This window comes from Aythya ferina (assembly GCF_964211825.1).
Source record: "Aythya ferina genome assembly, chromosome: 3".
In the NCBI taxonomy this organism is placed as follows: domain Eukaryota; kingdom Metazoa; phylum Chordata; class Aves; order Anseriformes; family Anatidae; genus Aythya; species Aythya ferina.
This window is the reverse complement of record NC_140298.1, coordinates 29183723-29196648: the sequence shown is the minus strand read 5'-3', so window position 1 is coordinate 29196648 and position 12926 is coordinate 29183723. Positions and strand designations below refer to the sequence as shown.

The window sequence follows — 12926 nt, the reverse complement described above, 5'->3', positions numbered from 1 at the left end:
ACTTTAAGAAAAGGAGAAAACCCTGACTGTTCCTAGATTTTAAGCCTTTGGGCATCAAAGACTTCAAAAGTCTTAAAAGACTTTAAAAGACCTTAAAAAGTTTTGCAGAGTTGCACTGGAATTTGTGAATTTCGACAAAAATCACATAATATTGCACCTATAAGGGAAAAACAAACAAACAAACACAAACAAACAAAAAACAGCAAACATCAAAAGCTATATGATAAGCTAATTGCTTTTCACATGCATGCAAAAATCTGTGAGACATAAGATTCAAGGTTCTGGGGTCCTCTGGATTGCTAGGTCAAAGCTAGCAACAACAGCTTTATCAAGAGGGTCCCACAGAAACTGTACCAGTATTTAAAAAAATGATAATAATTAAAAATAAAAATAAAAGGCATTTGCATGAGTGGAAGGGAAATTGGAGCATTTTGAATAGGATGTTCACAATATCCCTTTCCAGTACAGCACTGCCTTACCTCCCACAGCTGCCAAACCACACTGGGAGGGGGAATGAGTGTCAAAAGGGTCACCAGCAGTTTTCCAAGAAAGGAGGTAACTGTTAGTAGAGCTTATCCAGTGCTGAGTAGCTACATGTCAGTTACGTGAAGCTAAGTATTTCTATACTCATTTCTGCTTAAAATAAGAAATATTTCAAAAATCTGGATACTTCTGCATTTGCTTTGAAAAACACACAGATGACTTGCTGCATCTACAGGAGGAGCATTGTGTGGCCCTGCCTAGCATTTTAAGATCTACAAAGACATGGAAGATGATACCTGGAAAAGATTTTTTCAGGTTATGCTCAAGATTATCTATATTCCCATTAGGCTTAATTAAGCCAAATACAACTATATCAGATTTCCGAGGGTGAGGGGCTTTTATTCAGGATACACTGTTACACTTTGTGACCAGCAAGAGAAAAGAACTTTCAAACTTAACGTTATCTTCTGCTTTTTTAAAATTTTAATAACAAAAAATATATTTTTAACACCCTTTTTGAGGTCCAAAGAGAGGCAGGCTTTTACAGTTCTCCTTTGCCATGAAGTAGTAGAGGTTTTTCTTCTCCTAGAAAGCCACCTTATTGTGACAGGGCAAAAAAGGAACAGTACCAACGTAAGAACCTGTGAGTGTTCTAAGGATTTTTGGTCCAGTTTTGACTTCTAGTTCCTGCACTGTAATATCATGCTTCAAGAGACTATTGAGACTCCACAGCTTGGATCACAACAGAAAAATTCAATTCATAAAGCCAGATTTATTCATGGAGTAGCCAGATCAAAGCTGAAGTAAGCTTTGCAGAAGCTTTCCCCATGCAGAAATGAGCAGAGATAGCAGCAAGGTTTAGTACAACATTCCACGTGGTGCTAGAGCTTCACAGAGACACTATGAAGACCAGCAAAAGAAGGTCCTTCCCTCAGTTCAGTGGCAGCATTAGCATGGGCTTTTTCTTCTCCCTTAGCTGGTGGTGACACACTCCTACATTATGCTTGGAGGACACAAGACCCAAAGATGCAGTGAGTGCTTCTCATGACAAAGATCCAAATATTATGTAAAGAATCTTAACATTATTTCACATCCACTAAATGAATTATTTTTTATCACAAATACAGTACTTATAAGAAGCAAGATGATGCTAAATTAGCATGGACTGGAGGATATCTGAAGCTAAAATGAATGATAGCCCCTAACAGGAAGGCAAATTTGGTGCCTGTATTAGAAATGATATCATTTCAATTCAGTTTCTATGACAGAATCACTGTCAGAAATTCATTATTCATACCTGCATCATCTAATATTCATAAGCTTTCCAGAACAGCTCTTTGGAAAATTTTCATTGTTTGTTCCTTTAAAACAGTCACATATGATCCCATGGGAATTCTACATACAAGTTTTCTTGCGGTGATATCCTGACAAATGACAATTCACAGAAGTTGCAACCCTTTTAACTGGTTGGGAAATCTGTCAGCTATAGATCATGAAACATGACAGTTAAGTATTGAGACAACTGATAAATCTGCTGGCTTTTCAAAAGATTGAGAGTCGCTGTGGCCTTCAGAAACTTCTCCATGGCTCATTGCCAGCTGTAGGCCAGTCAGTGAGTATCACTATTGGACCAGCAGTGCCTGAGAACAAAAAAATTATAAGCTCCTAGTTCTTAGTCTGTTCCACTCCTGATGCTTCTGAAGTAATTAAAACCAAAAGTTCCCATGGATGCCTTGACATTTCCTTCATACTATAGCATCTTAGTTATTTATATTTTTTTCATGATGATGGATGACTTTTACATCTGAGGCTCATCTGAAGATCACTTTGCTTGTTAGGGAACATAGTGAAATACTGTGCTACATGATTCAAATTTCTAAAGAATATTTTCCATTCCTCTACTTCCAACCTCAGCTTCATATTAGCAAATTTCCCTGCATAATAATTTCTTACTGATCATCCATCTAATCATGACATCACACACATGTTCAAAAAAAAAAAACAGGCATACATTTATACTCAAAAATAAACAAAATAACTTAGAAGTTTAACAACGACTGCCTTCTACTTTTTAAACACATACAACATGCAGATTCTTACTTCATATCCCAACTTCAAAAAACATGCAAAAAGATACATAAGATGCAAAACAAAAATTAACAGAAGGTCCACATTTTCAAAGCAAATTGTGGACTTTCTTGTTAAAATGTCAAGCATCAAATGATTGAATTTGATTTTCTGCTTGAACTATCAGCAGATGATACAGTTTGAAGTCTAAAACTAAACTGACTTACCCAAGAGACATTAATCTAGCGTAATATTCCAAACTAAACTAGTCACTTTCATTTTGCTAAATACAGTTTAAAAATAAACAGCCTAAACACGAGGTCTCTCTGCTGGGCCAAGGACATCCAAGCACTGACACCATCAACTAGAAACTAAGAGTATTACTTAAAATGCTGGGACTTAATCTTGGGATTTTGAGTAAACTTAATTAGTTTCCTGCACTTCAGCAGTGTATATTAAGAGAAAATTAATTCTACCAGCATAAAAGTGCAACAATGAAGAGCAAATGAGTTAAGCAATCTTCATAAATCAAATCATGTTAAATATGTGCTAATCCCAATCTGCACTCCAGTTAGATATTACCATCAGAGTACATTCAGCAATTTTAATTTAAACTGCCTGCAGTTTAACAGAAAAGGGCAGCAAATCAAGACCACTGTCCTCATTCACATTTCCTATTGCAGCATCACATCTGTAAAGAAAAAAGGCAGAGATGTCCGAAACAGTGTTCACTGGCTCCTCTAAAATACTGCTTTTAATCCTCTTACATGATTCATTTATTGTGTGACACTGCTTGAACATATGCAGTCCTCATGTGAGGAAAAATAGGAAAATCTTCATTCCAGATTTACAGTCTTCAAAGTTCAGCAACTTTATAAGTTTTCCATTTTCCTTTATAATGAAATAGAATCATGTGGAATTACTAATAGTTGGCTCACTAAAGGGTAGGAAGCTAATCTGAGTATGCCTGAGGCATTTACTCAAAAGTTCACTCAATGTTTCAGATATCTCACTAGATTGGATTGGAAGTGATGTGAAAATAGCTTATTCTCTTGTTGTTTCATTGCTTCCACAACTCTTTCCAAGTTAATCTTCTAATTACTGAAGAGCACTAAAAGACAAAGATTATTTCAACTTCTTCAGTTACACCAGAATTCAAGCAGGCTAAAAAAATTGTTCTGTAGAGAGCATATTTCTGCACAGAAAAATGTTTCCATTGTCAATAGTAAATATTTCACTTATCAGCTAGTATGCCCATGTAACAAACCATTTTTACTAACAAATTAATAGAGATAACCATAAGATTTTAAATGAAAATTTCATCAGATTTTTGAAAACTTTGTTGGAAACACTGGCTCAGTGATCAACAGAAAGGGTGTTCTGAGGATGAGTTTAGACCATCAGGTCAATTCAACAGCATGACGGGGACAGAAACTGAAATCAGAAACCTAAAATATTCAGTCTGGAGATATAAATCTTAACAATTTGCCTAGATAGAAGTAAAATTCTCCAAACCTGAAGGTTGCCTGCAAAGACAACTGTCCAACTCCAGTTGTATTACTAACTGATTGCCTATCTCAAAAAAATTACTTGGATGGGCTCTTGTCACTCAGGGTATCCTCTATAAAAATCACACGAGATCAGGTATTATTCTGCAATTACAATCATATTTTATCCCAAATCAAGAATTTAAGTGTTATTTTACGGAGTAGAAGTATCGTCCCCATCTTAGAGACAAATGTATACAGGTGCATCAAACAACATTTTCATGGTAATTCAGTAGGCTTCTGATGAGCTTTATCTATAGCATCTCTCTTGTCATGTGCACATTACTCAGTCAGCCCCATGTCTTCACTACAAAATGAAAGAAATTCCTATGAAAGAAATTGTTTCCAGAGAAGTAAAATCTGAGAAGTCTTTCTTACCTGGCAAAAAATGATGCTGCCACCGAAGTGCCTGTGGATACATCAGTAGCAACATACGTGCTCTGGGAGGCAGGGAAGCTGTACAAGGAGGGTTTATCTGCATTGTAGCGGTTCAGTGCTGCTTCAGTCAGGCCCTCTCGACTAGTCTCTGTCATAAGCTGAGATATCTGAAGACAAAAAAAAGAAAGCAGTGAGAGTCATCAGCTTAAAACTCACTTGCTGACCCCTCCTCATCCAGAAGTGCCTCTGGGTTGCAGATGGAGTAAGAGAGGCATTTCATTCACTACATCTTTGCTGGTCTATGAACATGCTCATTGCTTCTGTCATGCTAATCTACAGTACTTTGGCTCAGACCTAACCTTGTTTGCATTAAAACTAATGGGGTAAATTCATCCCATCATTAGAAATGTCAATAATGTCAATGGCTTTCTATCCATATGGAAAAGAAAGGGTAAACCAAAATCCTTACTGGATTTCCTCTTACGGTACAAAAGAGACAGTTTAGAAACATGTAAGATACTTACATTTTACTTCAGAAAAAAAAAAAAAAAAGTTTACCTTTGTAAAATAACACACAGCACTAGTGTATTAAATAGTCTTGTTGACCTTTCTTCTGAAATGCCAACACAAAAGCATAGCAAGGAGTCCCTTGGGATCCTAGACTATTTGTCATCTCTCTGGAAAATTGGGATCATTACCACTCACTTTCATTAGCTTTCTTAAAAGGTTTTAAACACTCCATGATTTCATTCTTATGATGGCCCATTTAGTGTTTTCTTTGTTAGGAAGCCCCATCTCAGTCCTTCTTTGGGAAAAACAGATAATGCTAGCAATCTTCCAAAGCATAGCTTCCTTCCCCCTGCAAAAAGTTTGCTAGACTCATGTGTTCTATTTCAGTTCTCATTCCTTTCCTGATCATCACAGTAAGGTGGTGATACCACCACAACAGCAAAAGGATATCTTTGTGAGGTACATCAAGAAAAGTACTTGAGATCATCCTGTAGTTAACTCTCTTTCTAGTTAGGTTTGCTTTATTTCAGCTGTTAGACATTTTGGTCATTAAATGCAAAGTTGAAGAATTGTGATTTGCATTTAGACAGGGAAACAACATGCAATATGGTTAACATCCTTTCATTCTGCAGAAGATTATTCCATAGACATTGACCAACCACCAAACAACCTCTGCTTCTTATATAGAAAAGTGTTACCTGTTCTGCTACATCTAAGAAGACAGTCTAAGAGTTTATCCCTATTGTACTTATTCTGAGGGCAATTAACTGTAATACTTACAGGAGCACTAAATTAAGCCACTGTATTAGATGAGGAACCACTAAAGTTGCTGAGAGCACCCCAATCATGTCACTTGCACACTGAGCCTTTCTGATTTAGCGATTTGCTACAATGAATGAGCAGTGGTCTCAGAAGGCTGAAATCCTGGACTTAAATCATCTCATACTACTTAGTGTTAAAACTCAGGAATTTAGGCTAGCTGCCAGTACCTCCCTGTGTTTCCAGCATGCAGGCAACCAGACAGTTGCTCTTCAATGTGCTGCTAACCTACACATGTCCACTTGGGGCATCCAGTACACTTGAATTCACTAACCAATAATTTCCTGAAGTTTTCCATATTTTTTGTTAACTCTGATCTTTACATTTGCGATGAATGAACTGGCACAAGATTCTGCCTTATCACCTCAAATTATCTTGAAACCAATTTCATCATCTGCCACAATGACCGCTGCTAAGCAGTCAGATTTTAAAAGCTCTTCCTTCAGAGGAGAATACACACATGAACTTGATTCTGTCTTAGCTCATCCACTTCATATCGGTGAAGTCAGGGATGGACCACTGCAGAGGTGTTGGAATTAGATGATCTTTAAAGGTCTCTTCCAACCCATCCCATTCTGTGATTCTGTGATCATTATTCAGTTGTCAGTGCTGAGAGGGAAGTGGGAAGTGAAGCTCAGTTCCGTGGGAACCTGAGAGCAGTTAAGCCAATGAGTTGACTGATCTCAACTGCAGTCTCAATTGCAATCATAACTTCCCCATCTACTGCCAAATAAAGATTTGCTGCTCCAAATATGAATTTCCACATACACTGCAGCATCATGCTACGGACATAAAAGGTATAACTAAATGGTTCCTCCAATTATGGAGAATTTTATGTGAGCCATACTCATATTGACAAATGCTATTAACAAGAATGAGACAGAAGAAATAAAGAGTACCACACAGATTGTGCACATTTCCTGAAAGGTATTACACTCAGGCTTCCTCAAAAGCCGATGAGATGCTTGGTTCATGAACTTCTGAATATTTAGCACAAAATCAAATACTCTCTTACCAAGGAGACATGAGATTCTTTTAAAAAGATACAAATATAGACTACTCCTCCTCACATACGCATTCAAACAGAAATAGGTATTAGCCAAGAAAAGGAACACTAATGCCTTTTAACAAATGGGGATGAAGATCTTAAGAAAGTATGACCTGAGTACAAGAATTTATATTAAAAATGTAGAGGAACTGAGTAAGAAGCTGGAAATAATCAAACATATTTACATATTCTGTATTTGTGGAGCACCATACTATCCACAGGACAAAGAAAGAAAACATGTGAGTTATTCTCATTTTAGGAAAAGCATACACTTCTGGACAAAAGCAGAATGAGGTTGCTTCTATGGTTTTTCAGTAGTACTGCTATTGTTATCATGCCATACTAACACAATGCAAATACTACAAGGATGGTAAAGTTGCTCAAACTTCAAGCTGTGAAACATCTGCATGGCAATGACCACCAGAGCCTGTTGAAAAGGCAGCAGCAGTTCCTTGCAGCACTTCTTCCTGCTCAATAACATAAGCTCGCTTTGTTGCAGAAAGCAGGAAGCGACGATTGACATTGATAATGATGCATTATCTGTGAAAAGCTGCATTCCAGTGTAAACAGCCATGTCAGAGAGCCCTCACAGAGCTGCCCTGGATGGACACTCATAACAGGGCGCACTGGGCTTGTTACATACCCTTTTGCTCCTGAGGGTCCAGCATCACTGCTTGGTTTCCTTACTCGTGCTGGCACGCTTCCTGGGCAAAAATCCATTTCTCAGCATGAGCTCTCTCAGAATTAAACTCCCAAATGTATATACTGTCTGTCCTTCTGCTCTGTTAATTTGCTGTTTGCCTCAGCAGGAACACTTGTTAGCTGACAGCGTATTGCAAGGATACCGAAATGGGAAGACATGTTATTTTGCTTAGCACAAGGTATAGACAAATTAAGACAAAATAAGAACTGGCTTAAATCACAGTCTGGAATCTCCCAAACTAGGAATGGTTTCCAGTTTTAGCACTTGCCTCCTTTGTCTGCCAAACTGGGGGTTTTTCAACAGTGAAATGTCTCCAGAAGCAATGAAACTTGAAATATTACTCGGAATCTCAAAGGTTCTACTGTTCCTCATCCAGGAAGTTTTCATCACCACTTCATGCTACAGAGGTCAAAACACACAGAAGTACCTTGTGATACAGCAACACCCAGCCTCAAACAGAACATCAGGTTTTGCTTGAAGGAGCTTCACAAGTCACTATGTTGCTATCTTTTCCTTACATCAAGGCAAGAACTGGAGAACAAACTAGAACATGACAATTAATTATGGAATTGTCCCTTTGGACACCCAGCCAGAGGAGATGAAGGGCAAAGTGCTATTCCAAATCTTCCAAATCCTAGGCCAGGCTGGGAGCCTTTTTTATTATTATTTATTTTTTTCAATTTTTTTTTATTTTTTATGTCCAGTTCAGCTTATGCTGCAGAAATTTCAACACCTGGGTCAATTCACAGGCTAAGCACCTCACCTGGCACTGGCATACATGCCTACAATATTTGATTAATAAATCCTCATTTATTCTCAGAGTTCAATACATATGCATAAAGCAGTAGACAGAAATAAGCCCAGAAAATTCATATACAAGTGTTCTGAAACTGTAACTAGTTCTACTGTATTTCTTTCTTTTGCTTCATAGGCCAGAGAGCATAGAAATAATTTACACTCTTATACCAATCTGAAGGGTGGGCTTTGGAGGTATCGTACCATCCCATTTGTCTTGTCCTCCAGTCACAGAACCAAATAATCCCTTCTACTCTTACATTCCTCACTAAATTTCACATAGATACAAACATGAGTAAAATGAAATAAATTAAAAATTTAGAAAATCTTAAAAAAAAATCTTTTTCCCCATCCTAGTTCAAAAGACACAGTTGAAAATCACAGTTTGAACTTAAGCTTTTGCAAAAAGGAGATGGACACAACAGAATAATGTAAATTATGTTTGCTTGGCAAGTACACTTCACATAAATTTGCCTCTTCAGTGTCACTGCTCTCTCACTAGATACAGTTTCTGGAATTAATGGGGAAAAGAAGCCCAGATTCTCCACTCTCTTTCCCTTCTCTTCTGTTAGTACCCACATACCATATACATGAGGTTTAAGATAGGTTAATAGGATATATTTTGAGAAATTCCTTTATTGAATTGTTGGCAGCACATCAGTGCATGGATAAGCAACAAAAAGACAAAGCATGGAACAACACAACCTTTCATGCCTCAATAAAAACCTTTTAAGTGCATATGGAACAAGACAGATGTCCCTCCCCAGGCCCCATTTTTTTCCTGTCTCATAAAAGCGAGGCACCCATTAACCTCTTCTTTCACTGCTTTCTGACAGTATACAGCAAGAGCTAGAGGTAAGTCATGATTTAAATTCTCTACTTCATAGGAAAAAGATTGCTCTGCACTTAAACCACAGGTGTCAACCAGCCTAGATTCTCTTCCTGTTCCAATTAAAGTGTCGCTCTGTGAATAAGACTTGCCATCTGCAATATGAGGTTAATTATATTTATGTAAGGGCATTTTACAGCCAAGCTCATTCGTGTTTCTAAAGCTCCTAACTGAGGAGTCCAACTGGAAGTACTGTAGAAATTGAATTTAACATTTGTGAAAGATGTGAAACATTCTTTGCTCTGGAGGACATGATGCACCCAGAAATCTAGTAAACTTCAATGACTGATGAATGAACTAGATGCACAGAAATGTATGAAATGTATCCATGTCTGGAGCCAAATTCAAGATAAAAATCTGTGTCCAAAGTCACTATAAAGCAATCTTCAGTGTCCAAAGATCCTAACCTGAAGAGAGAAGCTCACTAGCAAGAAGAAACTGATAGTAGAAAGCTCTCTTTCATATACGTGCAGACTCATAAATGACTTCTTTGGCAATCCACTCTTGATTCAGAGCAGCACTGAATTTTCCGCCCAATAAATACTGAAGAAATAACTTCCTTACATATTTTAGACAGCAAATGTCTACATTTACCAAAAAACATGTTCTTGGGAAAGATTCCCCTCTCAAAGATGAGTTCATGATGGAAGCTCTAAAGGATTCCTCTCCCAAAGCTTTCACACACCAAAAACATCATAAATTCTTATGTATCTGCTTAGACTACATGTTTAGCAGCTTAATTTCAAGTTTTCCATTGCGCACAATCAGGTGTTCTGTTCTGGCTCTTCTAAAATGTTCATCTTTTACCTTCTGTCCAACTCCTTTTGGCTCATCGGAGTTTACTCTCAGTCATAACAAGATAAAGTTATTCTTCCTGTTTGGCTTAAAGGGCCCATTTTCTGCTCTCTGGGAGTGATGAAACTGGCGATGAGAGAGGCATCTCACAGTAAATCATTTGCTTATTCAAGCAAAATCAAGTACATGCAGAAGAGCTTCTCTCAACAAGAGACGTATCAATAAGCAGTAGGTCCTCTTCCTACAATTTGGCTCCTTTATTTGAGCCCCTCTGAAAACACTGACTTCATCCCCTTTGCTGAACATGCAAGGTCTGCATTATGTTCTGCACATTAATAAAAAAAAAGCACAGAAAGAAATCATCTACGGTAATATTCAAAGGACAAGGTAACAGCTAGGATCCACTGTGCTCAGCACCACAAAAAAAAAAAAAAAAAAAAAAAAAAAAAAAAAAAAGAGAAATGTGGGTAATTTGATGTTTAATATACTTAATTTTTGTAATTTAATTGTTTGCTGGGATAAATTATCATGTGAAAATAGAAAAGGGAAATACTTCAGAGTCAGTTTCAACTATCACTGTTAAACAGATTCAAATACATTGAGGTAAATTGGGTCAAGTGTTTACTGAAACTAAAGGGGGCCTTTGAGAGCGGAGGGGTAGAGAGACCGAGGAATCTTTTGCTGCCTACACAACTCACAAATTAATTGTAACACATCCTTTGCAGGGCAAAAAGGAACAATATACCATTGAATCAGAGCAACTTGAAAGTGGTAGGGATTTGCGAAGGCAGTCATCTTAAACATGCCATGGAGAATGAAGGACACACACTGCGTCTGCCACAAATCACTCATTACAGCAATGGTGATATTTCAGGAAATATTCAGCACAAAACCCACCTGTAGAAGAAATCATTTTTGAATGGTAACCAGCTCCTGTAGCTAAGGGCACTCATAGCATCTTGCCATTTGATTATGACCTTTTTCTCTCACAGCAGAACACTAAGCTGCTATAACTTGAGATCACTAACTGCTGATGCAGAGACCGAGTGAGCAGTTCTTGATAGTCCTTTCCTATCAAAAGAATGTGTCCCATGAGGAAAAGACTGAAAAAGGACATGCACAACTGCTGCATTCAGGCTCTGTCTTAGAGTCTGTGATGTAAACAATCCAAATACTTCTGCTAAAGGCAACTGTTCATCGCAAAAAACGAAACTCAAAGGGAGGGTCCTCAGGCATGCTTTCCTCCTGCTTTATTCAAGTTTCCACACAAAATCTGAAATATTGATTTAGCAGAAGAGGCTACTGTAGTGGTACTGACTTTGCATTGAAACATAAAACAATGCATCCTTAGAAAGAGCAAGGTTTGTCAAAGGGGGAATCACTGGGATGGCAAGAATGCTAATTATGCTTTACTTCCAACAAAGAATAGTCAGACTGTATTTAGCATAAACTATTTTTACTTAAACATTACTTAGTTACCATGACAGCACCTAGTGCTTAATTGCAGTCTCTAGCTTCCTGCTGTCCAAAAGAGAGATGACCTTTGACTGTTGCAGCCACATCCCATGTCCCTCTATAAACAAGGTAGCTATTTAACACAGGTCTAGCACTCCTCAGCAAAGACAAAATCCCAATTTGTGCAGACACGTGCACATCCTCCCATCGAAATTGCCATGCTACAGTTAATTCTCACACCCAAGAGCCCATTACTATTAAATGAAATATTTTACAGCAAATCACTGAATGTCTTAAGATCAGCTACTTAGAAGCTGATCCATCAGCTGATCAGATATCCAACTAATGTTGGATTTATCTCTGCTGTAAGACATTTACCTCCGATTCCTCAAGAGTTCTGTCTTATGAAACAGTATTTTTGATTTTTTTATGCTCTACTTTTCCATAGTAAAAAATGATAGCATTTGCTCAGCTATCCAGTATTCTCCCTTACTTTCACCCACTCACTCAGTGCACATTCTTGCCCTAGCTTTTGAACTGAAAAGCAAAGTGAAGCAAAACAATATAAAAAAATCAAAAAGTACTGCCTGAAAACCTGTAAGTTACTTCTTGATCACTCAAATTTTTCAAAACAATACCTAGTAAGAACTGCCTTTTTTTTTTTTCTGGCAACAATGAAAGCTTTATTATAAAACAGGAAATCTGCTCTATTAAGCCTGTGACAATGGTTCATTGGCTCAATCAGTAAATTCCCATACAGACCATACCTTGGTAAATGTAAGTTGATGCACATTCCCAGGCAACCTCCACCACCGAGGCATGAGGGATATAGGTTGCTGGATCCTGCTTAGCAATGAATTCACTTTTCTCTGTTTGCCAATACCCCCCTAAACTAAGTAATCCATGTGAGGAATAATTAGTACTCAATTTACATCGGAAGGAATCAGTATATTGGGTCTGAAAGAATATTGGCCAAGCTTGCTTCTACCTCTGTCCTTTGGTACTGATGTATTTATGGAGCAACCATACAAACAAAAAGGAAAAGAATATTAAAGGAGGGGAAATTACATGATCTGAAGTGTTCAAGACAGCAAATGCCTACCTACAGCAAACATATCTTGGTATAGAAGTTGCAGATTCCAGGCTGCAGTGCTCCTTTACCCGAGTCACCTGACCTGCTAATTTTATTTATCGGCTACTACTTCGTTATCAGTCTATTTTCTGAACAGTAAGGTCTCTACCTCGTAACAGAAACACAACAGCTTTCATAACTCACCTTTCCACTCAGGATCATACCAGCCTCTCCTGGTCCTCCCCAAGGAAGCCACAAGCAGGAGAGCTGCCCCAGGGAGCAGACTCCATGCCCCAGAGAAGCAGACACCCCGTGGACAGACCCCAGCAGCGCTGCGAGCTGTCCCTTATGAGGAAAGCAGTAAA

The 12926-nt window shown here is 38.0% G+C and overlaps 1 protein-coding gene across 6 annotated transcripts in view; it reads right to left on the bottom strand.

Moving 5' to 3' along the window:
• Nucleotides 1-12926, bottom strand: part of KIF26B (kinesin family member 26B) — a 301650-nt gene that overhangs the window by 170044 nt on the left and 118680 nt on the right. For 5 of the 6 annotated variants that reach the window (XM_084512195.1, XM_084512198.1, XM_084512197.1 and 2 more), the window contains one exon: nt 4476-4642. In XM_084512195.1, coding sequence (XP_084368321.1) covers nt 4476-4642 — 167 coding nt within the window. Of the gene's footprint in view, nt 1-4475; nt 4643-12765; nt 12855-12926 lie in introns of those variants that run through there. The other variant, XM_084512200.1, reaches the window with a different exon arrangement.